Source organism: Colobus angolensis, unplaced genomic scaffold, assembly GCF_000951035.1.
Source record: "Colobus angolensis palliatus isolate OR3802 unplaced genomic scaffold, Cang.pa_1.0 Scaffold16, whole genome shotgun sequence".
NCBI classification, from domain to species: domain Eukaryota; kingdom Metazoa; phylum Chordata; class Mammalia; order Primates; family Cercopithecidae; genus Colobus; species Colobus angolensis.
This window is the reverse complement of record NW_012114710.1, coordinates 5,814,744-5,839,791: the sequence shown is the minus strand read 5'-3', so window position 1 is coordinate 5,839,791 and position 25,048 is coordinate 5,814,744. Positions and strand designations below refer to the sequence as shown.

At 36.2% G+C, this 25,048-nt stretch overlaps 1 protein-coding gene across 2 annotated transcripts in view; it reads left to right on the top strand.

Moving 5' to 3' along the window:
* SLC26A7 (solute carrier family 26 (anion exchanger), member 7) overlaps positions 1 to 25,048 on the top strand; it is a 153,323-nt gene that overhangs the window by 50,796 nt on the left and 77,479 nt on the right. For both annotated transcript variants that reach the window (XM_011937061.1, XM_011937060.1), the window contains exons 4-5: positions 1,029 to 1,201; positions 24,051 to 24,215. In XM_011937061.1, coding sequence (XP_011792451.1) covers positions 1,029 to 1,201; positions 24,051 to 24,215 — 338 coding nt within the window. The remainder of the gene's footprint in view (positions 1 to 1,028; positions 1,202 to 24,050; positions 24,216 to 25,048) is intronic.

The window sequence follows — 25,048 nt, the reverse complement described above, 5'->3', positions numbered from 1 at the left end:
GGTTTGTGTTGGGATGTTTACATGTTGAACAGGCCCTTTTCACGAAGTCTCACTTGTGACCTGAAGCAAAGTAAGATCTTGAAGTAATGAGAGTAAATGTTTGCACAATGCTGCAGTTTGTTTCTATAACCCAAATTCGCCAACCCTTCTTTGAGAGAATCAGCATTTCCATGTTCACAAGGCTGCATTCTCAGGCATGCTGTGCCAAGATGAAGGCTTCAGAACTCTTGGCAGGAACAGGGGAACACACTGAAAATCGTCCCATACATTTGCAAGGCCATGGCAATTCTTGGGGAATACCACCAAGCCTAATCTAAAAACAGTAGACAGAAATGCTATGTTTAATTATTTTATGGGCCACAATATGTTGTTATACGATAATAAAAACATGCTCTGCTATGAGACCACAGAGGGTGGAAAGATTAAGGCTAGTTGGAAAGATCTGGGATGAATCCTTATTATATATGGGATTTGAGCCAGACCTTGAAAAACAAGTAGGATTTGCACAGGTAGAATGAAGAAGCAAACGTTTCAGGGAAAAGGCTGAATTTACTGAGGTTTTCATACCTATCATCTCATTTATACTCCCCTTAGACCCTGAAATGTAGGTATTAGTACTCCCACTTTATGGATGAGACCATTTATATCTGGTGTAATGTGCTTTAGGTTACATTATTGGTAAATTGAGAGTTGAATTTAAATCCAGGCAGTCATCTTATTTCCTGTCCCAGGACATTCTTTATGCCAGTCTGCAGAGAGGTGGGAAAATGTCTGAGCCAGGCGAGAATAGCAAATAGATGAGTGGCTGTAGGTTGAATGAATAAGCATATGTGGAGGTAAGTTTCTCTATCATCCATGGAGAGAGGTGAAGAGTGGAGAAGCAAAGGCACAGAGGAAAGGAAAGTGTTTCTAACAGATTTGTTTGGTTTCACAATGTAGCTTCAACTTTAATGACAGAATCCCACAATTTTTGTTGAGTCTTTTAACTGAATTACTAACAGAAGACTCCCCACACCACTTGGTTTCAGGCACCTTTGCCTTGACATCTTTGATATCAGCCAATGCCGTGGAACGGATTGTCCCTCAGAACATCCAGAATCTCACCACACAGAGTAACACAAGCGTGCTGGGCCTATCTGACTTTGAAATGCAAAGGATCCACGTTGCTGTAGCAGTTTCCTTCTTGGGAGGTGTGATTCAGGTAAGTGATACTCACACTTGAACACAAAGAAAGGGACGCAGCGGCAAAGGAAAGGCAGTTGGTGTTTTATTTTTATTCTTGTTCATGAATTTGTCTTTCCAGGTGGATAAAGGCCTGATGTGTTTTATCATCATGGAAATGCTATTTAGAGTCATTACTGTATAAATGCTGGTTGAATGAATGAACTAGAATCAATAAATTGAAGTTACACAGGAACAGTTTTTGGTCTTTTAAGAATGAACTTTCTAAAAAATGTTTTAGAAAATGGAATGAGCTTCCTTGTAAGGAAATGAGGCAATCCCTGTGTCCACATATGACTAGGTCATCACTATAAGGGAAGGTTATAGGAAAAATTCCTGCAATGGGAAGGAGATGTCACCAGATCTCTAGTGTCCTTCCCAGTTTTCAGATTTTATGATGTTATTGCCTACGCAATAACAAATGGTACTTGGTTTATGTCATAGGTTTGCTGATCTGAGGTCACTGGACTCAGATCTGTACCACCAGCATCATGTTGCTGCCAAAATTACTACAGTCTATGTCTTCAAAATATCAAAATATGTAATCTGATGTTTCTAATCAGTTGTCAAAATTAGAAAGCTCAGAGGTGACTATAAAATAAATGTAGACAGGCACTGAATATTAGACATGGAATTGCCTGTTTGATAGCCATTTTCGCTTACTCTCTCATGGTCAACTGAATTACATGTGCATAAACTTCTTGGGTGGCTGTGTTTTGGGTTGGGAGACTCTATTTTACACTGTAACATTATTTACAAGGTCAAAGATCTTGTAAATACCAAGAAGGGAGAAAAACAGTTGATGATTGGCTGGAATTAGATGGTAAGAGAAAACATGTGACCTAGAAGAAAGGAAGCATTAAAATTCTTAGAGTTACATTGCCTTCTAGCTATATGAAAAGGCCAAAAGAATTAAGGATGTAGAATGAAATGAGGATAAGAACTCATGTCTTCATAGTGCTTGAGAGAAACAGACTAACATTTGAATGGCAGCTCATTTGCCTAGGAGACTGGCCAGACTGGTAGACCAATCAGTATTTTCTATGGCTAGTATCTGAGCTATCATAAAATAAAAACTAGTTGCTTGGGTACCCTGTAACTTTCGGTTTATTTTTCCAACCATGGATGATGTCAACCTATTCTGAGGCTTGCACAGGTAGGCTTAGTGGTTTTTCCTCCTTGCCTGGCCTATATGAGGTTCTCTGAGATCTGTCATCTATCTCCATCTTAGAAATAATCAGCCCTGTGAACTGGTAGATCAAACGTGGATACATTGCCTTGAATTTGGCATATGTTTTCCTTAATTTCTATTCATTTAAAATAAAAAAATCTTTGTATTAACATTGCAAAGATAATATTGTGTCTCTTTTCTGTCCCTCTATTTTTTCACTCATATTTCTCTTTGAATTTATGGTTTTTACTAGAGTCGGATATTCTCTTACTCTACAAAGCATGAAACAAGTAGTTTTAGGTTATTTAATAGTGTAGTATTAGTTTTAGGTATATGTTAGTATAGTAAAAATCTAAGAGTATACATAATTAGCAGTAAGGCCCAGCAACCTTCTGCTTAGTCTCATTTAACCATCTTCGGAAACTTTGAAACAATCATCAGGTATTCTGTTATTATCTAGTATATTTGGATTATGACTTAAAATGATAACATCTAAAAGTCAAAGCCAGGATTCTAACATAAAAAATATATGTCTCATTTCCCCAAAGGAAACTCCCTAGAATTGTAAGAGCAAAGTAGAATATTATTAAAGATAATAAAAATAATATTGTTTTCATGGCCTTTTATTACATGTAAAATCAGATTCAGAGAGTTGCACATTTTCTCTTATAACTTCATCAAACATCTGCTTTTCTTCCTCTTTAGCTCTGATCTTGGATATGTGACTTACGTTTTGGCCAAATTTTAAGCAGATGGCTGGACTTTATTTGACCTCCAAACTCATCTTTCCATTGTCAACTAGAAACTTCAAGAGTTCTGCATCTTTGGGATTTAGCTGATCAGTCATTTTTCCTTTCATTACTTCAGATTTGAAATCCACTGAATCAAAGTATCCAGTTTCTACAAACATATGAAGTGTGTGCTTGCCTTGTTTTATTTATTTATTTGTGTATTGTTTTGATTTTGCTTGCATATTATTTGGTTTTGGGTTGATTTTTTTCCCTCTGAAGATCCAGCTGACAATTATTTAGGTTAATAAGATTATATTGTTACAGTGTCTGAAACAATCATGTCTGATCTGATTCACAGTTAGAAATGCTGTCAGCTGCAAGGAACAGAGAACCCTCCTACTGGAGGCTTACACCATAAAGATATTTATTGCTTCTTGTATTACAGGAAGTTATAGAAGTAAGTTCTGGACGGGCTTTGGTGTCTGGCAACACATTCAATTGATGAACTAATCTGCTTTCTGTTATTACATAATAAGGGCTCCGTGACTTATTGGGTGTGTTTTCTTTTTGCTTTCTCTTCTTGTAACTGACAAGTAAGTTTCTCCCCATAAAGTGTAGCTTGTATTTGTCTAATTTTCCCCACACACAACCCTTTCTCTATTTCTTTACTTGACTTATATTCTTTAACATTATTTTGATGATTCTAGTATGTCTATCTCTTTAATTTTAATTTATGCATTTTTTAGAATAAAGAATAGCATAGAACAATAAAGGAATTGGAGTGAAACTAAAATGTATACTTAAAGCAAACTGTCTTCATTATATAAAATTTTTTATTTTAGTTTGCTCTTTGCCTTTTTTTTTCTTTTCCTCCAATGTTTTGTAAGTCTATAATATTTTAGTTTGTTTTCTATGTAAGACATTATTTAAAGAACAAAGTTCTTGAGGGTATTAATACGATCTTAATGCATTTTAAAGTCATCATTGTACCTAGCATAGAACTCTACATGGTAGATTCTCGGAAAACTTGTTGAATTAAAAAATGAATGGTCTATTCAGGAATCTGAAAACCAAGAAATACCAAAAATAATGCTAGGTAATAATTTAATGATTTTAAAATATAAACGGAGTCTGACATTTGTTAATTTTAATTATTATTATAGCAAGATCGGACTGTAAAAAAAAAGGCACACTCAGAACTGTCACTTCCCTTCCCTATTACTGTTATGTATGTATATATCTGGATTTTCATTTTGTTAGGAACATCTCTTCAAGGTGAATTCCTAGAATGAGATTACTGGGTCAAAAGGTAAATCCAAAGCAAAAACAAATGCAGTTTTGTTAGACATTGTTAAAATCTCCTCCAAAGGGGTTGTGTCAGTTTACATTTCCACAGCAGTGATGAGAGTGCCTCAGACTTACCAACAGAATGCGTTCTCAGCCTTTTGAAATTTAGTCAAGCAGGTGAAAAGTAGTATTCAAGGTAATTTGAATTTCTTTAATTATGAGTGAGGTTAAACATCTTTTCATATGTTTAAGATTATTTTGTGCTAATTTTGTGAATTGTCTATTTATATCTGTCTCATATTAGCCCTTTCTCTGTGACAGATGTTGCAAGTATTTCCGTCTAATTTGGCAGTTGTACTTTGACTTTATTTTACTATGCAAATTTAAAAAATTATATAGTCAAATTTATCAGTCATTTCTTTTATTGCCCATTATTTTGAGTCCGTGTTAGCTTTTTTTCAACACTGAGTTTATGGAGAAAATCAACCATTTTTTTTTTCTAGACTTACATGATTTAAGTTCTTTTTTTTCTTTGTATATATAGATTCCCAATCATTGTGGAGTTTATGCTTGTGAATGGTGTGTGATACAGATGTAATTTTATTTTTTTCTAAGTTGCTGCCTGGTTGTGCCAGCAATGTTTATTAAAAAGTCCGTCTTTACCTCCATCACTTAAGATGCCACCATTATCATTTCCATATGTACTTGTATCAATTTTGAGACTTTCTTTGCTATTCTACTGTCTTTAAATCTATTCTTGTGAAAGTAGCACCCTGTTTTGCAGAGACTTTATAGAATGGTTTAATGTAGGGTAGGACTAGTCAACCTTTGTATTTTTAATTTTTGTGTGTCTTCTTGGCTATTCTTGCATGTTTGTTTTCCTTATGAATTTTAGCACAAACTTGCATAGCTGTATAAAAAGAAACTTGCTGATACTTTTATTGGGATTGTCTTAAACTGACATCTTTATGATGTTGATTTGTCCTGTCCTAGAACAGAGGATGCTTTTCATTTTGTTCAAATCTAATTTTGTGTTTTTCAGAGTGTTTAAAAATTTTCCTCCTACAGGTTTTGCACATTTTTGTTAAATTTATTCCCACGTATTTAATCTTCTTTGTTGCTATTGTAAGTGGAATTTTCTTTACCATTATGTCCTCTGGCTGGCTATTGTTCCTGTCTTTGAAAGCTATTGATTTTTGTATGTTAAATTTGTATCCTCATACCTTACTGAATTCTTTCAGCATTTGAATTAGTTTTATTGTTCATTAATTTGCTAGAATTTTTAAGAGGTATGGGTGGTGTAACTCTCTTTTTTTTTTTTTTATTATACTTTAAGTTCTAGGGTACATGTGCATAACGTGCAAGTATACGTATGTAACAAACCTCAAGGATCTAGAACTAGATGTACCATATGACCCAGCCATCCCACTACTGGGTATATACCCAAAGGATTATAAATTATTCTACTACAAAGACACATGCACACGTATGTTTATTGCAGCACTATTCACAATAGCAAAGAGTTGGAATCAACCCAAATGTCCATCTGTGACAGACTGGATTAAGAAAATGTGGCACATATACACCATGGAATACTATGCAGCCATAAAAAAGGATGAGTTTGCGTCCTTTGTAGGGACATGGATGCAGCTGGAAACCATCATTCTTAGCAAACTATCACAAGAAGAGAAAACCAAACACCGCATGTTCTCACTCATAGGTGGGAACTGATCAATGAGATCACTTGGACTCGGGAAGGGGAACATCACACACTGGGGCTTATCATGGGGAGGAGGGGAGGGGGGAGGGATTGCATTGGGGAGTTATACCTGATATAAATGATGAATTGATGGGTGCTGACGAGTTGATGGGTGCAGCACACCAACATGGCACAAGTATACATATGTAACAAACCTGCATGTTATGCACATGTACCCTAGAACTTAAAGTATAATAAAAAAAATAAAAAAAAAAAAGAGGTATTTTTACTTCTTTACAAAATCATATGACGAGTGATTTCTCTAACCCAATTGCTTTGGGTTTTGCAACCTCTATTATAATGTTAGATAATTGTGAAAGTAGTGGGCATTCTTGCTCTTTCATGAGTTTACTTACAATGCCATTAACATCTCCACAAATTATAATGCAGTCCTCACGAATAAAGTTATATGTTTCGTCATGTTAAGAAATTATAAATGGTGTTCTATTTTTGTGCTTTTAATAGAAACTAGAAAAAATGTTGAATATTGCTGAAGCTTTTTCAGCATCTATAGAAATAATCTTACTTTTATTCTCTCTAAACTATTATTTATTATATTAATGGTCTCCCTAATATTGAAACAACTTTAAATTGCAAGAATAAATTCCAGTTGGTCATGGTCTATTTTATTCTTTTTTTTTTTTTTTTGGAGACGGAGTCTCGCTCTGTCGCCCAGGCTGGAGTGCAGTGGCGCGATCTCGGCTCACTGCAAGCTCCGCCTCCCCTGACCTCGTGATCCACCCGTCTCGGCCTCCCAAAGTGCTGGGATTACAGGCTTGAGCCACCGCGCCCGGCCTATTTTATTCTTAATGTGGTGTTGGATTCCTTTTATTAATTTTCTTCTTTAGTATTTTGCATCATTTTTCTTTAGTGGTACTGGTCTGTAGTTTTCTTTCTTGTAGTTTTCTTTTCTTTCTTTATCAGGTCTAAGTCTCAATGTTTTACTTTCTTCTTAATGTCTTTTCTCAATGCTTTTAAGCATGTATAGCACTTTTGAAATATCTAGTACTGCAGGTTTTGTAGAATTCCTCTTTAAAATAATCTGTTGCCTGGTGCTCTTTTGTAAGATAATTTCTTGATGATCTTCTCCAGTTTTTTCTACAAAAATTGATCAGTTTAAGCAGCCTAGTTCTAAAACAACCAGAATTGGAAATCTTTGTTTTATTGGAAAATTACATTTTTTTCTAACTTTTCAAATTTATTTACATGTAGGTCTTTCATCTGTTGTAATTAAAAAAAAATTATTTCAATGTTTTACCCTTTGATATTTTCTGTTTTACCCTTTGATATTTTCTGTTTTACCCTTTGATATTTTCTGTTTTTGTATTTGTGCTTTTTCCTTTGTTTTTGATCCAGATAGCGAGTGGTTTTTTTTTTTTTTGAGACGGAGTCTCGCTCTGTGCCCCAGGCTGGAGTGCAGTGGTGCAATCTCGGCTCACTGCAAGCTCCGCCTCCCAGGTTCATGCCATTCTCCTGGCTCAGCCTCCTGAGTAGCTGGACTACAGGCGCCCACCACCACTCCCGGCTAATTTTTTGTATTTTTTTAGTAGAGATGGGGTTTCACCGTGTTTGCCAGGATGGTCTCGATCTCCTGACCTCGTGATCCGCCCATCTCGGCCTCCCAAAGTGCTGGGATTACAGGCTTGAGCCACCGCGCCCGGCCGCTAGTGGTTTTTCTATTTTGTTACTTTTTTAAGAAAACCAGGATTTCGAAATAGTAGGTCTACTTTTTTCCCATTTCTATCTCTGCTTTTATCTTTATGATTTCCTTCCATTTACCATTATTTTATTGTTTGGTTGTTGCTCTTTTTCTAGGAAAAAAAGAATTTTTTGTTCCATCTAGGAATTCAACTTGTTTTATTTTTTTCATTTTTATTGATGAAAGCATTTAGTGCTATGAATTTCTCTATGCTATTTGTTTGAAATGGTTTTAAGAAAACCAGGATTTCGAAATAGTAGGTCTACTTTTTTCCCATTTCTATCTCTGCTTTTAGCTTTATAATTTCCTTCCATTTACTATTATTTTATTGTTTGGTTGTTGCTCTTTTTCTAGGAAAAAAAGAATTTTTTGTTCCATCTAGGAATTCAATTTATTTGTTTTATTTTTTTCATTTTTATTGATAAAAGCATTTAGTGCTATGAATTTCTCTATGCTATTTGTTTGAAATGTATTCTGTTGATTTTCATATATATTGTGTTTTGCTTCAATATTTTTTAGGAATAAAGATTCTGTGATTTCAGTTTGTATTTCCTCCTTTACCCAAAAATTAAGAGAAGAAATGTTAATTTTAGGTGAGTGAGGCTTTTTGCTTTTCAGTTTTGTCAATAATTTCTAGTATTTCATTGCAGTCAGGGAGTACTGTTTATAATAGTTTATGTTACTTAATTTACTAATGTTTTCCTTGTAACCTAATGTACGATCATTTTTTTTTTTTTTTGTGAGTGTTTCATGAGCACTTGAGAAAAAAGATATAGCCCTGATTATCAGAGTGTAAGGATCAATATATAGCTATTAGGTTCTTCCTTGTTGATTATGATTATTCACTTTTTGCCTTTTTGATCTTTCTTGTACTGACTGAGAAAGGTGTGTTCATTATTGTAGGCTGCCTTAGCTAGAATAATGGTATTGTAGTGGTTTAATTATCTTTTAGGTGAGCTATAAATGTTTGTGTCATAAACATAAGACCATCCAATGTCTCTTACTCATTGGTCTTCAGACAAAATAAATACTTTCTGTCTCTTCTCTGTTACCATTTGATTTATATTGCTAATATAAACAAAGTGCACTTATACAACAATAATGTAATGTGATAGTTTCTGTGTTGTACATTAGAGTGTGGACCTTTTAAAAACAGCGTTATTGAGTTGTAATTGCCATGCAATAAATTCTACATATTTAGAATGTTCAATTTGATATTTTGACCTATCATCAAGACAATAAAAATATCTGTAATTTCACAATTTTTTTTCTTGACCTTTGTAGTCCCATTCCATTAGCTCCCCTCCTCACCCAGCAGCAACCACTGATCTACTTTTTGTCACTATGAGTTAGTTTGCATTTTCTAGAATTTTATAAAAATGCATTTACTGTCCCTTCCCCCTCTCTCTCTCTTTTTTTTTTTTTTGGTCTGGTTTCTTTCACTCAGCAAAACTTCAATTGCTGTTTATATTGTAGATTTATTGCCGTGGTTTTGTAACAGTAGGAACTCTTGTGATTAGAATTCATGTAATTTCTGACAGTTGATAATGCAATGACTGAATTGACTGGTGTGATAATCTTATTGTTTCCAGTTCTGCCATCTATTTCTAAGGCACATTGTCTCATAAGAAAGTCTTTTAGTGGAACTGATGCAGTTTTGTACTATTAGTACTACTTTACACATAGAAAAGAAAATTTTTCTAGCTAAAAACAGTAAAAACAGTAGCAGCCAAGAAAGGAATTGCTTGCACACTCACAATAATGAAATGTTAATTTCAAGACAAGGTGGAACTTTTTAAAGTGCCAGTATTGATAAGCATTTCTACTGGGGACACAAACACATAATAAAAGCCAATGCACTTTAAAAACCATTGTTCCCCTTTCCCTGTAGCTTTTATTATTCCCTGTGATAAGCAATTTGCATATTTGTTTTTCCAAGAGCTGAGAGGGGTCTGGGATTGTCCCTTGACCATTCACCTCTGGAAATTGTCTCAAGTTCTACTTTTCTGAAGGAGCCGTGGGACAAGATTTCTGCCATGGGGAAATCTAGTTTGTCTTTTTGATTTTTCTTGCACTGAGAAAGGTGTGTTCATTACTGTAGGCTGCCTTCACTAGAATAATGATATTGTAGTGGTTTGGTTATCTTTTAGGTAAGTTATATATGTTTGTGTCATAAACATATATTCAACAATTGTAAAAGTGTGGGGTGACACAAGGTGTGGTGTTTAGTGACAAAGCCTTGTATTATGATACTAGTGCATTCTGGAGACACATGGTCTTACGCCTTCAAGGATGATAAAAAGACAACTGTAAACTAAATAGGAGATTCTTCAATTACTTTTGGTGTTGTGCTAAACATTTTCTTGCATGTTTTAAATAAGAGGATCAGGAGTATAGAAGGGACGCAGGATTTAAAACTAGTTTATCCTGCCTATTCAACACATCATACTTACTCTTCTCAGAAACATCATCAATTTCATTCTTTTGTAATGCAGGAGGAGGACAATCTGAAATCTCTTTTGATGATGTTTCACTGTTTTACAACCATTACAGCAGAAAGTCATTACTCTGTTTAATCTAAATCTTTCCACCTGTATTTGTATCTGGCCAAGCTAAGAAGTAATAAAGTTAATCAAGTTAGAATTATAACATTCTTAAAATTATAAAAAACTTTCCTCATTGACAAGCTCTGTTCTAAGCTTACTACATGTATTCATATATTCAATCCTCATTAACATTTTAGGAAAAATTATTTAGGAATAATTCCCTATTATACAGATAGAGATACTGAAGGTAAACTGACTGATACAGTTTGGCTCTGTGTTGTCACCCAAATCTCATGTTGGATTATAATCCCCAATGTTAAGAGAGGAACCTGGTGGGAAACAACTGGATCATGGGGCAGATTACTCCCTTGCTGTTCCTGTGATAGTGAGTTCCCATGAGATTTGGTTATTCAAAAGTGTATGGCACTTACTCCTTCATTCTCTCTCTCTCCTGCCACCATATGAAGACATGCTTGCTTCCCCTTTGCCCTTTTGCCATGATTGTCAGTTTCCTGAGACCTCCTCAGCCATACTACCTATACAGCCTGTGGAACTGTGAGTCAACTAAACCTCTTTTCTTTATAAATTGCCCAGTCTCAGGTAGTTCTTTATAGCAATGTGAGAACAGACTAATAGAGTGACTTATTTAGTATCTTGTAATTAGGAATTAGCACAGTAGGAGTCAGACTCCAGTATACACTTTCTTAACTGCTTCTATGCAGATTTCTAAATTAGTGTTGACAAAGGAAACAAGGAAACTTAATCCATCTACTTCTAGGGCCAGGCATTGTTCTAGGTCTTTCCCATAGTTTACGTCATTAATAATAGTGGCAGCCTGGGTACTGGGCATGTGCCATGTGGCAGGACAATGTTCTTGGCTCCACAACTATGTGCCTGTCATTCTCTAGGCATGCCAGGCCCCATTCTCATGCCACTTGTATGACTCCTCTGTGTCTTTCAAGGTTCAGCTCAAATATAATCATCTCAGAGAAGCCTTCCCTGGATCTCTGGACATGCTTATATGTGATTCCTCTTGGTGTTCCTGTAAGACATTGCTCATGTCCTACCTCATAGGGCTTCTCAATCTACCAGGAAATATTTTTTACACATTTGCCTCCTTTTCTAGACTGTGAGTCTCTGTAGAACAGAGACTATTTGTCTCTATAATTCCAACAGCTGGTACTTAATAAATGTGAGTTGATTAAATTGAAGAGGAAAAAGGTCAGTTAAATGTTAGTGGCATCACTATGTTAAATAACAAAAATTAAATTGAGTTTTTTTTCATCCTTTACCAGAAGATAGGGAATGTGTCTGTATCTGTTTAAATTGTAAAACAGTTCTTGATAAACAAATAGTAATAAACTTATACTTCTCTAATTTGCTTATGGTTATTTTGTTGGATCCATCTAGCTCAAGTGTGGAGACCCAGTCAATAAAATCTCCCACCTTTTCTTATGAATATTCTCACACCTGATGAAAAACAAAAATACAACAACTCTACAACTCCTTACACCTCTATGTCTTTTAATAATGTCATGCTTCCTATCATCCCACATGACTATTGTTTTCTTTAGCTCATATTTCTTAGACAAATATGAAGGAGGAGTCAAATTGTCCATTCCTAGCAGTTCTGACTTTCATAATATCTAGCATCAGAGGCTAGTTTTTTCTTAAAGTGTCTGAGAACTGAAAAGATGATGGTACCCCTTCAACCATGTAATTCCTAATAAAGATGATTCTAAAGTCCAGTGAATTTCTGATCAATTCCACAAAATTTCAGATAGACATTTCCTGAACATATGATCAGTTTGTGGAGTGTTGTGTACTTGGCTCATCTCTCTGCTCTCCATTCCTGCTCTGTCTAGTTTAGGTGACTTTTTCCTTTTTCCTTTACTATTCCTGTTATACTAACACTTTAAATGGCCATTCTAACATGAGATTAGTCCTACCAAAGTGCAGATCTGATGTTTGAGTCAGTGTGCAGCATAGTTCTTGGCAAGATCAGGTGTTTAATGAATGTATGGAAAAGTGATGTCATTCACTCCTGCAAAACTCCCTTTTCACTACTTTTACAGTGGACTATATTCTGACTTCAAAATGTCTTGCTTTATTTTCTGTTACTCACTTTTGGCTAGTTTCGTTCCTTCTAAACTTGCTCTGAACATATCCCATGCTGCCCTGTTTGATCTTCATACTCTTCCCTCTTTTTTGAATGCTTTCTAATGGTTTTCCTCCTTAAGTGTCAAGCTTACAATTTTAACCCTATCCAGCAATATTCCCTTCTCCCTCTGAAATCCAGTGGCACATTTTCTATTTCTCTCTTTTATATGTGTGGTTTACATCTTTGTCTTGATGTGGTTATTTGCACACATGCCATACATCTAAAACCCAGCTGTTTGGTGCTCTTCTTAGAGTCTTTCTTTTTCCCTATGCTGATGTACACAGAATTCAGGAACTCTTTGTGAATAGCACACACTTTGGTGAGAAATTTAGACTTACCTGAAGATTCTGTGGAACAGGTGGAGGGAGTTTTCTTTTTTTAATTTTTAATAACTTTCACTTTAGGATGATTTTAGATTTGCAGCAAAGCACAAAAATAGTACCCAGAATTGACATATAACTCACAGAGTTTCCCCTGTTACTAACATCTTACATTAGGATGGTATATTTGTCACAATTAATGAACCAGATTGATATTTTATTATTAACTAAAGTCTATATGTTGTATTCAGATTTCCTTATTTATTTATTTATTTATTTATCTTTTTTTTTTGAGACAGAGTCTCACTCTGTTGCTCAGGCTGGAGTACAGTGATGCAATCATAACTCACAGTAACCTGGAACTTCAGGGCTCAAGTTACCCTCTCACCGCAGCCTCATGACTGGCTAAGACTATAGGCACCTGCCATGCCTATTTTTTAAATGTTAGGCCAATTTTTAAATTTTTTTGTAGAAATGGGGTCTCACTATGTTGCCTAGGCTGGTCTCAAACTCCTGGCCTCAAGCCATCCTTTCATCTTGGCCTTCCAAAGCACTGGGATTATAAGTGTGAGCCACCATGCCTGGCTGTTAATTATTACCTAATGTCCTTTTGTTGTGTGTTCCAGGATCCCATCCAAGATACCACATTACATTTAATTATCCAGTTTCCTCATTACTGAACATTGCTGAGACTTTTTAAATTTTTAATAATCTTGACACTTTTGAGGAGTACTGGTCAGGTAGTCTACAGAATGCCCCTCAATCAAGATATGTTTGATGTTTTTTACCATGATTAGATTGGCCTTATATATTTTTAGGAGGAAGAGGTATGTGTGTGTGTGTGTGTGTGTGTGTGTGTATCTACATATAATTGTGATAAAATACACATAACATAAAGTTTACCATCTTAACCATTTTTAAGTGTGTAGTTCAGTAGCATTGAATACATTCATAATGCTGAGCAGCCATCACCATCATCCATCTGTACAACTCTTTTCATCTTGTAAAACTGAAACTCTACTCTCATTAAACAAGTGACAGTCTCACCACATGATAAACTATAACAACACTTATCATTGTTGATGTTAACTTGATCACCTGGCTGAGGTAGTGCTTGTCAGTTACTCTATTTTCTCCCTTTCCATACTGTATTCTGTGGAAATAAGTCATTATGAATAGCCCACACTTAAGGAGTGGAGGTTATGTCAAGTGGGGAGTTAATGGGTGGGTATTGTCTGCATAAATTACTGGAATTCTGAACAGATTTGCCTATTCTCCCCTATTTATTTATTTATTTAGTCAATCATTTATATTAGTATGGACTGTAGGATATTTGTTCTGTTCTTTGGTTATAATCCAATACTACTTTATTTATTTTGCTCTTCAAATTGTCCTGGCTTTGGACATTGGGAACTCTTTCAGTTGGCTCTGTATCTGGCCTTGACACCCTTATTTGTTTATTTACTTGTTTAACACTTCCTTCCTTTCTGGTACTATAAGATAATCCAGGTTCGTATTATATATGCCCTGCTCAGTCCTAGCATCAGCTATTTCTCTAAGGATCTCTGGTTTGTTTTATTAGAGAAAGTTGTTAGACTTTAAGATTTATATGGTAGGTATGCTCATTGCTACCGGGGTGTTGTTGCATCTAAGGCTTTTTATCTGACAGAGCAAGGAAATATTTTTATGTATATTAAACATAATATAATTATGTTTAATTATACAGCAAATCTTATAAGGCAAATCTGTGCAGAATTCCAGTAATTTTGCCTCTTAATACACATGCTTAAACCCACTCACCCAACTCTTGAGATCATAATAAAATATATGTTATGTATATTAATTATATTATGTATAATTTATATGTACGTAATCATATCTATATGTGTTTATGTATCCATCTATGCCTATATTAAATTAAACATGAGTATATACTTAGGTCTCCAACCCTAATGCATTACCACAACGATCATTCTAGCTTTATGGCTTTGTTTGTCTGAAACCTCCCCCTCCAGCAGTGAGAACCTGGCTCCCACCACTCACCATCCATTTGCTTAAGTTAGCAATTCCATTATATAAAATATATAATATATTGCAATATAATATATATTGCAATTCCAGTATATTTGCCAGTGGTGGATCTGTGTGGGTACAGGTCTGCCGCAACTTCAATTCTTGCCTTCTCAGAGGAAATAATTCAACTGAGGTGCATAAGGCAGAAGGAGAGACCAAGCCAAGTTTTAGAGCATGAACAAAAAGAAAATCAAGTACACTTGGGAGAGGGTCAGGCGGGCCACTTGAGAGACCAAGTGCACTATTTGAGCTTTTGACTTGGGGTTTTATATGTTGGCATGCTTCTGGGGTCTTGCGTTCCCTCTCCCCTGATTTTTCCCTTGAGGTGGGCTGTCTGCATGCATGGTGGCCTGCTAGCACTTGGTTGGGAGGGGAGCATGTGCAGTGTGTTTACTGGAGTCATACACATGCTCACTCCAGGTGTTTTTCCCTTCCCACGCAAATGTCCCTAGGAAGTCATAAGCCAGTTAAACTCTACCATTTTTCCTCTTAATATGCGTGGTTGGGCCCACTTACCCAACTCTTAAGATCTTAGTGAGAAGCTGCTGATAACCAGTGTCAGGTGCTTCTATCTATTGGGAGACTTCCTTTCCCTGGTGCTGGCTGGGACCAATTATTATTTTAGAGAAACAGTTTAACAACTGCCTGACCACCACTTGATGGTCGCCTGACATTCCAGGTTGGGGCGGAGGAGGGCCCTCTACTGCCCTGCTCATGTCTGACTAGCTACCTACTATAACATTTCCCCCCACAAGGGTCCAAGACCTCAATTTTTTTGGAGAAAACAGAGAAAAATCTGGTGGTTCTATGGATCTTGGCCTTTTGCTAGCTGTCAAGGCAAGGTTGACTCTATTGGTTGTTGAAAGTGGTATCCTGCCAAGTCCAAGGGGGACAGGGACAGGACTTTTCCTCTGTTGTGTCCTACTGATGGACAGTTTATCGGTTCCCTGTAGAGGGGTGATTTGGCAGGATGGCATCCCTCACTGAGGATCTGGAGCTTGATGGCCTGAAAGCAAGAGGAGACAAATCGGGTTATTGGATTTAGAAGAATGTTAAAACGAAATAAGGGGGTGAGGACAGCTTCCCAATAAGATCTCAAGAGTTAAGTGAGTGGGCTCAAGAATGTGTATTACTGGGTATATACCCAAAGGATTATAAATCGTGCTGCTATAAAGACACATGCACACATAAGTTTATTGCAGCACTATTCACAATAGCAAAGACTTGGAACCAACCCAAATGTCCACCAATGATAGACTGGATTAAGAAAATGTGGCACATATACACCATGGAATACTATGCAGCCATAAAAAGGATGAGTTCACGTCCTATCACAAGGACAAAAAACCAAACACCACATGTTCTCACTCATAGGTGGGAATTGAACAATGAGATCACTTGGACATAGGAAGGGGAACATCACACACTGCGGCCTGTTGTGGGGTTGGAGGAGAGGGGGGGATAGCACTGGGAGATAAACCTGATGTAAATGACAAGTTAATGGGTGCAGCACACTGACATGGCACATGTGTGCATATGTAACAAACCTGCATGTTGTGCACTTGTACCCTAGAACTTAAAGTATATATAAAAAAAAAGAATGTGTATTAAGAGGCAAAATGGCAGAGTTTAACTCATATATGACCTTCCAGGGAAATTCAACTGGGAAGGGAAGAACGCCTCAAGTGAGCATGCATGTGACTCCAGTAAATATACTGCACATGCTCCCCTCCCAAGTGCTAGCAGGTCAGCATGCATGCAGACAGCCCACCCCAAGGAAAGGATCACGGGAAAGGGAACACAAGACCCCAGAAGCATGCCAACATATAAAACCCCAAGTCAAAAGGTCAAACAGTGCACTTGGTCTCTCAAGTTGCCTGCTTGGCCCCCTTCTAAGTGTACTTTACTTTTTTTTTCCATTCCTGCTCTAAAGCTTTCTAGTAAACTTTCACTCCTGCTGTAAAATTGTCTCAGTCTCTCTTTCTGCCTTATGCCCCTCAGTTGAATTCTTTCTTCCAAGGAAGCAAGAGTTGAGGTTGCTGCAGAGCTATACCCATATGGATTCGCTGCAACAGTGGTTTCAGAATTATTAACCACTACCCCCATGGGAAACAACTTCAGCAGTTAGAGTCTAGTGTTTCTTTTTGCCTTTAGTCTTCCAGCCTCTAGTCATTTTCAAAATTATTTATGTTAGCACATTCTTTTGCAACTCATTTCAGTGAGGTTGTTGCATCCATTTAGCCAGTCTGAAAAGACCACATATTATATGATTCCATTTAAATAACCTTCTGTAAAAGGCAGAACTTATAAAGCCTATGAAGACAGTAAAAAGTACAATCATTGTCAATTAGATTCTTTATCGTATTCTACATTCCATTCTGAGAACTCCTGACCTCCTAAATGATTATATATATATACATACACACACATACATATATATAAAATACATAAGCACACAATTTACCATCTTAGCCATTTTTAAGTATATAATTCAGCCATATTAAATAAATTTACAAAGTTATGTAGCCACCAACCACCTCCACCACTTGTAAACCAAGTAGTATCTGAGATAGTTCTCAATCAATTTAGAAGTTTATTTTGCCAAGGTTAAGGACATGCCCAGCAGAAATGAACATGGCGTCACAAAAAAATGGTCTGTGGTCTGTGCTTTTCTCCAAAGGATTCCATGGGCTTCAATATTTTAAGGGGAAAAGTAGGCTGGAGGAGAAAGAGGGAGGATGTGGTAATCCACATGTAGCAAGGGAATAGGAGCAGGTAGGGGAATTATTAACTACGTATTCCTCTTGCCCTCAGTATATCAGCACTTTACATAAGATAAGGTAAACATAGAGTGGCTACCTGTGGAGATATTTAACCTTTATCTGTAGCTATCTGCTTAGTAACAAAAGGAAAGGCACTTTCTTGCATGACTCAGCTGTCAGCTTATTTCTTTTCCTTTTGGCTTACAGATTTGAGGTCCCAAGTTTTTATTTTTCTTTCACACATATGTCTCCATAACTTTTTTCAACTTGTAAAACTGAAACTCTATACTCATTAGATAATAACTCCCGTTCCTCACTTCCTCTAGCCTTTGGAAACCACCATTCCATTTTATTTCTCTGTGATTTTGATGACTCTAAGTATATCATGTAAGTGGAATCATACAGTATTTGCCATTTTGAGACTGGCTTATTTCATTTAGCATTATGTCCTCAAAGTTCATCCATGTTGTTACATTTTTGGAATTTCCTTCCTTTATAAGGTTGAATAATATTTTATTGTTTTTATATACTACATTTTGTTTATCCATTCATCCATTGATGGACACTTGGGTATCCACTGTAGCTACTCTGAATAATGCTGCTATAAATATCAGTGTAAACATATGTCTTTGAGATCTTGCTTTCAATATTTCTTTTGCATGTATACCCCCAAGTGGAATTGTTGGACCATACAGTAATTCTATTTTTAATATTTTGAGGAACCATCATACTGCTTTTTGTATTGGCTATACCATTTTACATTCCCAGCAACAGAACACAGGTTTTGCAATTCCTACATGTACTTGCCAAAACTTATTTTCTGTGAGTGTATGTGTGTATGTATGTGTGTGTGGGGGGGGTGGTGGTGTGATAGTAGTCATCCTAATGGATGTGAGGTGCTCTCTCATTGTAGTTTTGATTTGCATTTTCTTAATGATAAGTGATGTTTAACATCTTTTCATGTGCTTATTAGACATTTGTATACCTTCTTTGGAGAGATGTCTATATACATCCTTTGCCCGTTTTTGAATCAGATATTTGTTTTTGTCAAGTTTTGGGAGTTGTCTATCTATTGTGGATATTAACACTTATCAGATATATGATTTGCAAATATTTTCTCCCATTTTGTGGGTTTCCTTTTTATTCTGTTGATAGTGTCTTTAGATGCACAGATTTTTAAAGTTTTCATGAAGCCCAATTTGTTTAGTTTTTGGTACCCGTGCTTTTCGTGTGATATAAAAATAGCACTGCCTAATCCGATGTTGTGATGCTTTTGCTCCATGTTTTCTTCTAAGAATTTTATAATTTCAGGTCTCATATTTAGATCTTTGAACCATTTTGATTAATTTTTGTATATGGTGTTAGGTAAGGGTCCAACTTCATTCATTTGCATATGCATATACAATTTTCCCTGCACCATTTGTTGAACAGACTGTCCTTTCCTTCATTGAATGGTCTTGTATGCTTGTCAAAAATCATGTGACCATGTATGCATGGGTTTATTTCTGGGCTATTTTATTCTATTGGTCTATATATCTTTTTGTGCCAGTACCACACTGCTTTGATTACTATAGCTTTTTAAAATAAGTTTTGAAATCAGAAAGTATGAATACTTCAGCCTTGTTCTTCTCAAGACCTCTGGTCACATAGAGGTTTTTTTCTCCCATATGTCCGAATAAGACTGAATTGTTTTCCTAATGTCATCAGCAATTTAACTCTTTCCCCCAAACCTGAATATATTACTCAGCATACAACACAGGGCTCTTTAACATTTCAGGCCCCACCCAAACAACTTTTTAGATTTTACCATCCAGTCACCTATATCATTCTTCTTCATGGTCCTAGTTAACAGTCCCTTTTACCAACATCATCATTTCACATCTCTTTATACAATCTTTTGGATGTGAACTGTATCGTGAGAAGCTGTGTATTCTGCAACAGTGCTGTGCCTAACTCTTAGTAGGTATTGTAGGTATTCGATAAATATTAATTGAATGGACCAATAAGTGATTCGGTATAATGTAAAAGCCAGATACCAGACAAACCAACATAACCTAAAGTGCATTCTATATTCTATTCACTTGGCTAATATAATTGTTTCCTATGTACTCTTTGTTATTTTAAAATATTTGAAGGCTACTTGCAAAAAAAAAATTGGCCTGAAATCTGAGATACATTCAATTAATGTGGAACACATGGTGTTTACAGAAGCATTACCAAATAGTATCTTGCTAGTGAATCTTGATAATGTTTGTCAGAGGATTTCAGCATTAGCCCGCAACAACAGCATTACTACAAATATCTCAACTATACTGTATGAAATTAATTTCCTCATGAAATATTGCATGGCCAGGTTTTTGGGAGTTGACTAGCTAGATTAGAAATATTATCATCCATATTACTGGTAAAAGGAGATGATGTGGCTGTTTATTAAGTAATTAGCTTTAAAAATCCTTGATTTTTTAATTGATATCAAATTTAAATACTGGGTCTCCAAGCACAAGATTCTAGGAAAGCCCCATTTCACATACTTCAGTTTGAAGACAAACATGGTTCAATCTATGCGCCCCTCTTGCAAAGCCTGTGTTGCTTGTGTACTTGCGACCTTTGAGCTGTGTACACCAGCCTCTGTTTGCCAGATTCCTAATGTCAGTGTGAATAAGCTACTAAAATTTGAGTGGTGGGAAAAGAGGGAGTTCTTAAATCTCTCCTCCCCATTCTCCGCTAGTTCCCCTTCCTTTACTACTTCTCTTCTTCCTCTTCCCTCTTAACACGTCTGCCATTGTCTTGGGTAATTAAGAAGTTTGTCATTCAGAAGACAGAAATTTCTCCTCAGTTAAACCTCATATGTTTTTAATCATCCTTCATATGCCCAGTGGTTTGTATCAGAAATGAGGTCTTTAAGGAACTTGACCTTTCAGAGTCAAGAACTCTCCATGTTAAAGATTTATCTTTTGGTAGGAGGATTTTTTTTAAAGTATAATGATGTATACAAGTAGAATGTTACAATATACATTCTATATATTTTGAGTCTTTAGATATTTTAAAAGACCATAATTCATCTTTTCTCATTTGCATTGCAAGTAGGTTTCCATGTTTTTTAATACTTGAAATGGTTGAACTCTTTTTATATCTTGAACTTCTTCTGGACTCTTCTGTTTGTAACTTTTAAATTGTGGAAATGACAAAGAAGCTGCTACTAGAAGATGGTGGTTTAGCTTGACGCGGTATAGTAGGTGACCACTTAAGGTTAGGTAACCTTTGTTTCCCAGGCAGGGCAAATCATTTAACCCTCTCAGTAGGCACTGGAGTTTAGGAAACGAGTGGAAAACAGAAGGTAAAATGATGATGGTCTATACAAGGCCTCAAGATTACTTGGCATACTGATGCAAATTTTCCAACCTTCCAAATATGCATAAATTCCATGTGCACACACTGGTTTTGCCACTTCACAGACTTGTATTCTACATTTGGCCTAAATGAAAATTCAACTCTGGTTTTCATTGTACCTCAGTAATATGCTCATTTCATCCTCGTGGCTTGTAAGAGTCAATGTCATAAGCTGGTACTAACTTATTAGTAGAGAAATTGGGAATAATTGGTTCAATGTTTTTCATAGCTGATTGTGTTTTCAGGATGAAAACCAACTGACCACAAATCAAAAGTTGCCAAAAAAAAAAATCACCATGTTCCACTTGTGCCAACACAATTGATTGCTTGGGTATTTCCCTCAGAACATCTCTCTTTGACAAATACAGTCACTAAAAAATTGTTAGTAGCAGAAGCTGCTGCTTTGGCATCCTGAGTTGGCAGTAACAGATTGCCTGATATCCACATTGGCACCCCATATTATTTTCTTTATTATGTATTGAGTAAAAGGTGGTTGCTAAACTGTAAACAATTTAAATACATTTCCTTCTGCATTAGACTCTTTTAAGTTTTACAGAGTTAGAAAATGTAGTGTGGCCCTTTCTACGTTTGCGAAAGTGGTGACTGGTTTTCTATACTAGGTAAATATGTATGACGTCCCCTGTTGTTCTTCCTACATCATAGGTTAAGCATTTTATAGGTTTCGAAGCCCTTGCATATATTATTTGAAACTCACCTTACACAACTCTACAAAATAAGGCAAAATTAACTCTAAGAATTTATAGATGATATTGAGGCTTGGAGAATTTCAGTAGGTTTTCTGTGATCACAAACCTAGGCTGTGGTAGAACTTGGATCAGAATATAGGTTCAAATTTTCAGATTTGAGCCCAGGAAAATCCACTGAAATTCAGGTTCAGAGCATTATTGCTTTTGGTGAAGGGGTTATTGTATTATGATCAAAATAAAGAAATAGTATATTTTGCAATTTATGCTCTAGTGGTGCCAGATATCACTTTATATTTCTCATTTTCATCACTGTGACCCCTTGATAAAAGGAGATCTCATTGTTATCCTTCCCTCTGATTTCTTTAAGAGTTAATTTCATTTGCCAACAATATATATATGTATATTTTGAGACAGGGTCTCACTCTGTCGCCCAGGTTGGCATGCAGTAGTGTGACCACAGCTTACTGCAACCTCTACCTCCTGGGCTCAGATCACCCTTTCACTTCAACCTCCTAAGTAACTGGTACTACGGGAACTCACTGCCACACTCAACACTAATTTTGTTTTGTTTTGTTTTGTTTTTTTTTAGGAGACATGGTTTCACATGTTGCCCAGGCTTGTCTTAAACTTCTTGGGTCACATGAGCCTCCTGTCTCGACCTCCCAAAGTGCTGGGATTACAGGCATGAGCTACTGCACTGGGCTTGCCCACAAGAATTTTAAGACCTGGCCTAAATATTGTAATTAACACATTAAGAGGTTATATCAGCATGACCTCTTTTGTTTTCATTTTCTAGTGCTTATACTTGTGAATGTAATTTAGCGTTACTTTCAAAATAGTAAATTTTACTTTTTGCAGTTTCTATGACAGAGTTTACACAGTTGCATTAAGCCAAAGTGTGGGCCATCTTCTGAAATCTCTCTGGCAAAGGAAGAACACTCGTTATTGAAGTATCAGGAGTTAGAAGAGGCCAGGTGTGGTGGCTCACACCTGTAATTCCAGTACTTTGGGAGGCCAGGGCAGGAGGATTGTTTGAGCCCAAGATTTTGAAACCAGCTTAGGTAGCACAGTGAGATCCTGTCTCTACAAAATAAATAAATAAATAAATAAATAAACAAAAATAAATAAAAAGAGCCAGGCATTTGTCGGTAGTCGCAGCTATTCAGGAGGCTAAAATGGGAGGATCACTTGAGCCTGGGGGGTGGAGGTTGCAGTGAGACATGGTCATGCCACTGTAGTCCAGCTTGGGTGACAAAGTGAGACCTTATCTAAAAAAAAAAACAAGAAAAAAGAGAAGAGTTTTGCTGCTTCCTGTCATTCCTGTCAACTTTTGCCCAGCAGAGTTCAATGCACAGCTTCTACATAGAGGTGATGATTCTGCCTGGTCATGAAATGGTTTTGAGATGGAGGATGATGCTATGAAGAGTAAGGCAATATTGAAGGACAATGATTTTTATACTGATTTCTGGGCTTCTTAAGACGTGTATCTTTACCCTATCTGTCTTTTGTGGTGCCACATATACAAATAAGTCCTAATGTTTTCTTATTAAATATTAGCCCTTAATAATTATGCCGAGTGTTCCACTATTGGAACGTAAGCTTGTGGGAATTATTTATATCCTACTGCTCAAGGTCATCACCAACATCTGATTTTTCACAAAATAAATTTGCTGCTTCTGGCATAAATGGGTTACTACTTGACCGAGTATCTGATCAAAGAGTATGTTCCCATTTCTCAGAACCCGGGAGAGTCTTGAGGAATGGCTTTCTCTCTTCAATGCTTTTGAGGTTTTATGCCTACTGGGTATAAAGTAGTGAATCATGTCTTTTCCTTTTTAAATTTTTAAATTACAGATATAGTAATGCAAATTTGATTTCTCTTCCACGTAGACCAATATATTAAACTGATTTGAGTGTATTTCCCTTTTTTGAAACACATAGAATTAGGAAAAGAGAAAAGTCTAAATTTAGAAAAAATATTGTGTTAATTTTAATTGAGATACTGGCATTGTACCTAATAACATTTGAAACCTTTGAAACCTCTTGGAACCTAACAATGTGCTCAGGGAAACTCAAGATGTTGTATATATACAATGTAAGAAACTTGTTACACGTCAGTTCCCTATGATTCTATCAAATGAAAATGTGTCAGACATTAGCCCCTCTGGGAACTTTGGGGAGTTTCATCTGAAAGTTCATCTCACTCCTCCCTTCTCCTCTTAGGTGGCCATGTTTGTGCTGCAACTGGGCAGTGCCACGTTCCTGGTCACGGAGCCTGTGATCAGCGCAATGACAACTGGGGCTGCCACCCATGTGGTGACTTCACAAGTTAAATATCTCTTGGGAATGAAAATGCCGTATATATCCGGACCACTTGGATTCTTTTATGTGAGTTTTTCATATGTTTTCTTACATATCTTTTGAATGTGCAAGTTTCACAAAGTAGAATTTGGTTAATTACAATACTGAGATTTTTCTGTATTAAAGCAACTTGGGTTTAAATAAAATCTTATAGGATATTTTGAGTGTGACTTAAGGTGTAAAACTAATTTAGTGAGTAATTTCTACTAATCTTGGAAATTATTCCTTGTAATGAACACTTGAATATGAGCTAATTTGGGGGCATAATTAGAAAAAAAATAACTAGAGTTTTTTGTGAGCCAGGTATTGTTGCCAACTTCTAATGGAAGTCATCCATTGGAATTATGGCCCAGTTTAACAGTAGTGCACTCGCCCACATTCTTTCAGTATTGCAACCCCTGGTATGGATTAAATCAGAGGCCTGGTTGAAATTGGTGTCTAGAGCCTCAGTAGCAGACAATCAGCTATTAAAAACCACCTGAACCTGAGAAAGAGCGCAGCACCTGGCCATTTGCAACACATTTTTCTAACAACACTCCTTTGTTCTTGGGTTTGTTTTTGAAGTGGACCTAAAATCTGTAACTGCTCAAGAACTCATTTCCTATTAGAGGTTTATTTTCTAAAAAGTCTTGTTAATGAATTTGATGACAACCAAACTTTGTTTTGTTTAAGTTTATGCATTGCTATATACTAACTAACATTAATTTTTTGTTTCATAATGAGAGTATTGTCATTCTTAATTTTCTTAAATATTAATGGCTGGAAGGAGTTCAATGAATGGAGTATGGTAATTTATCTATGTGTTATTGAGATTGTTTCGGCATTTCTGTATTATACATGGCCCCACGAGGATCCTCTTT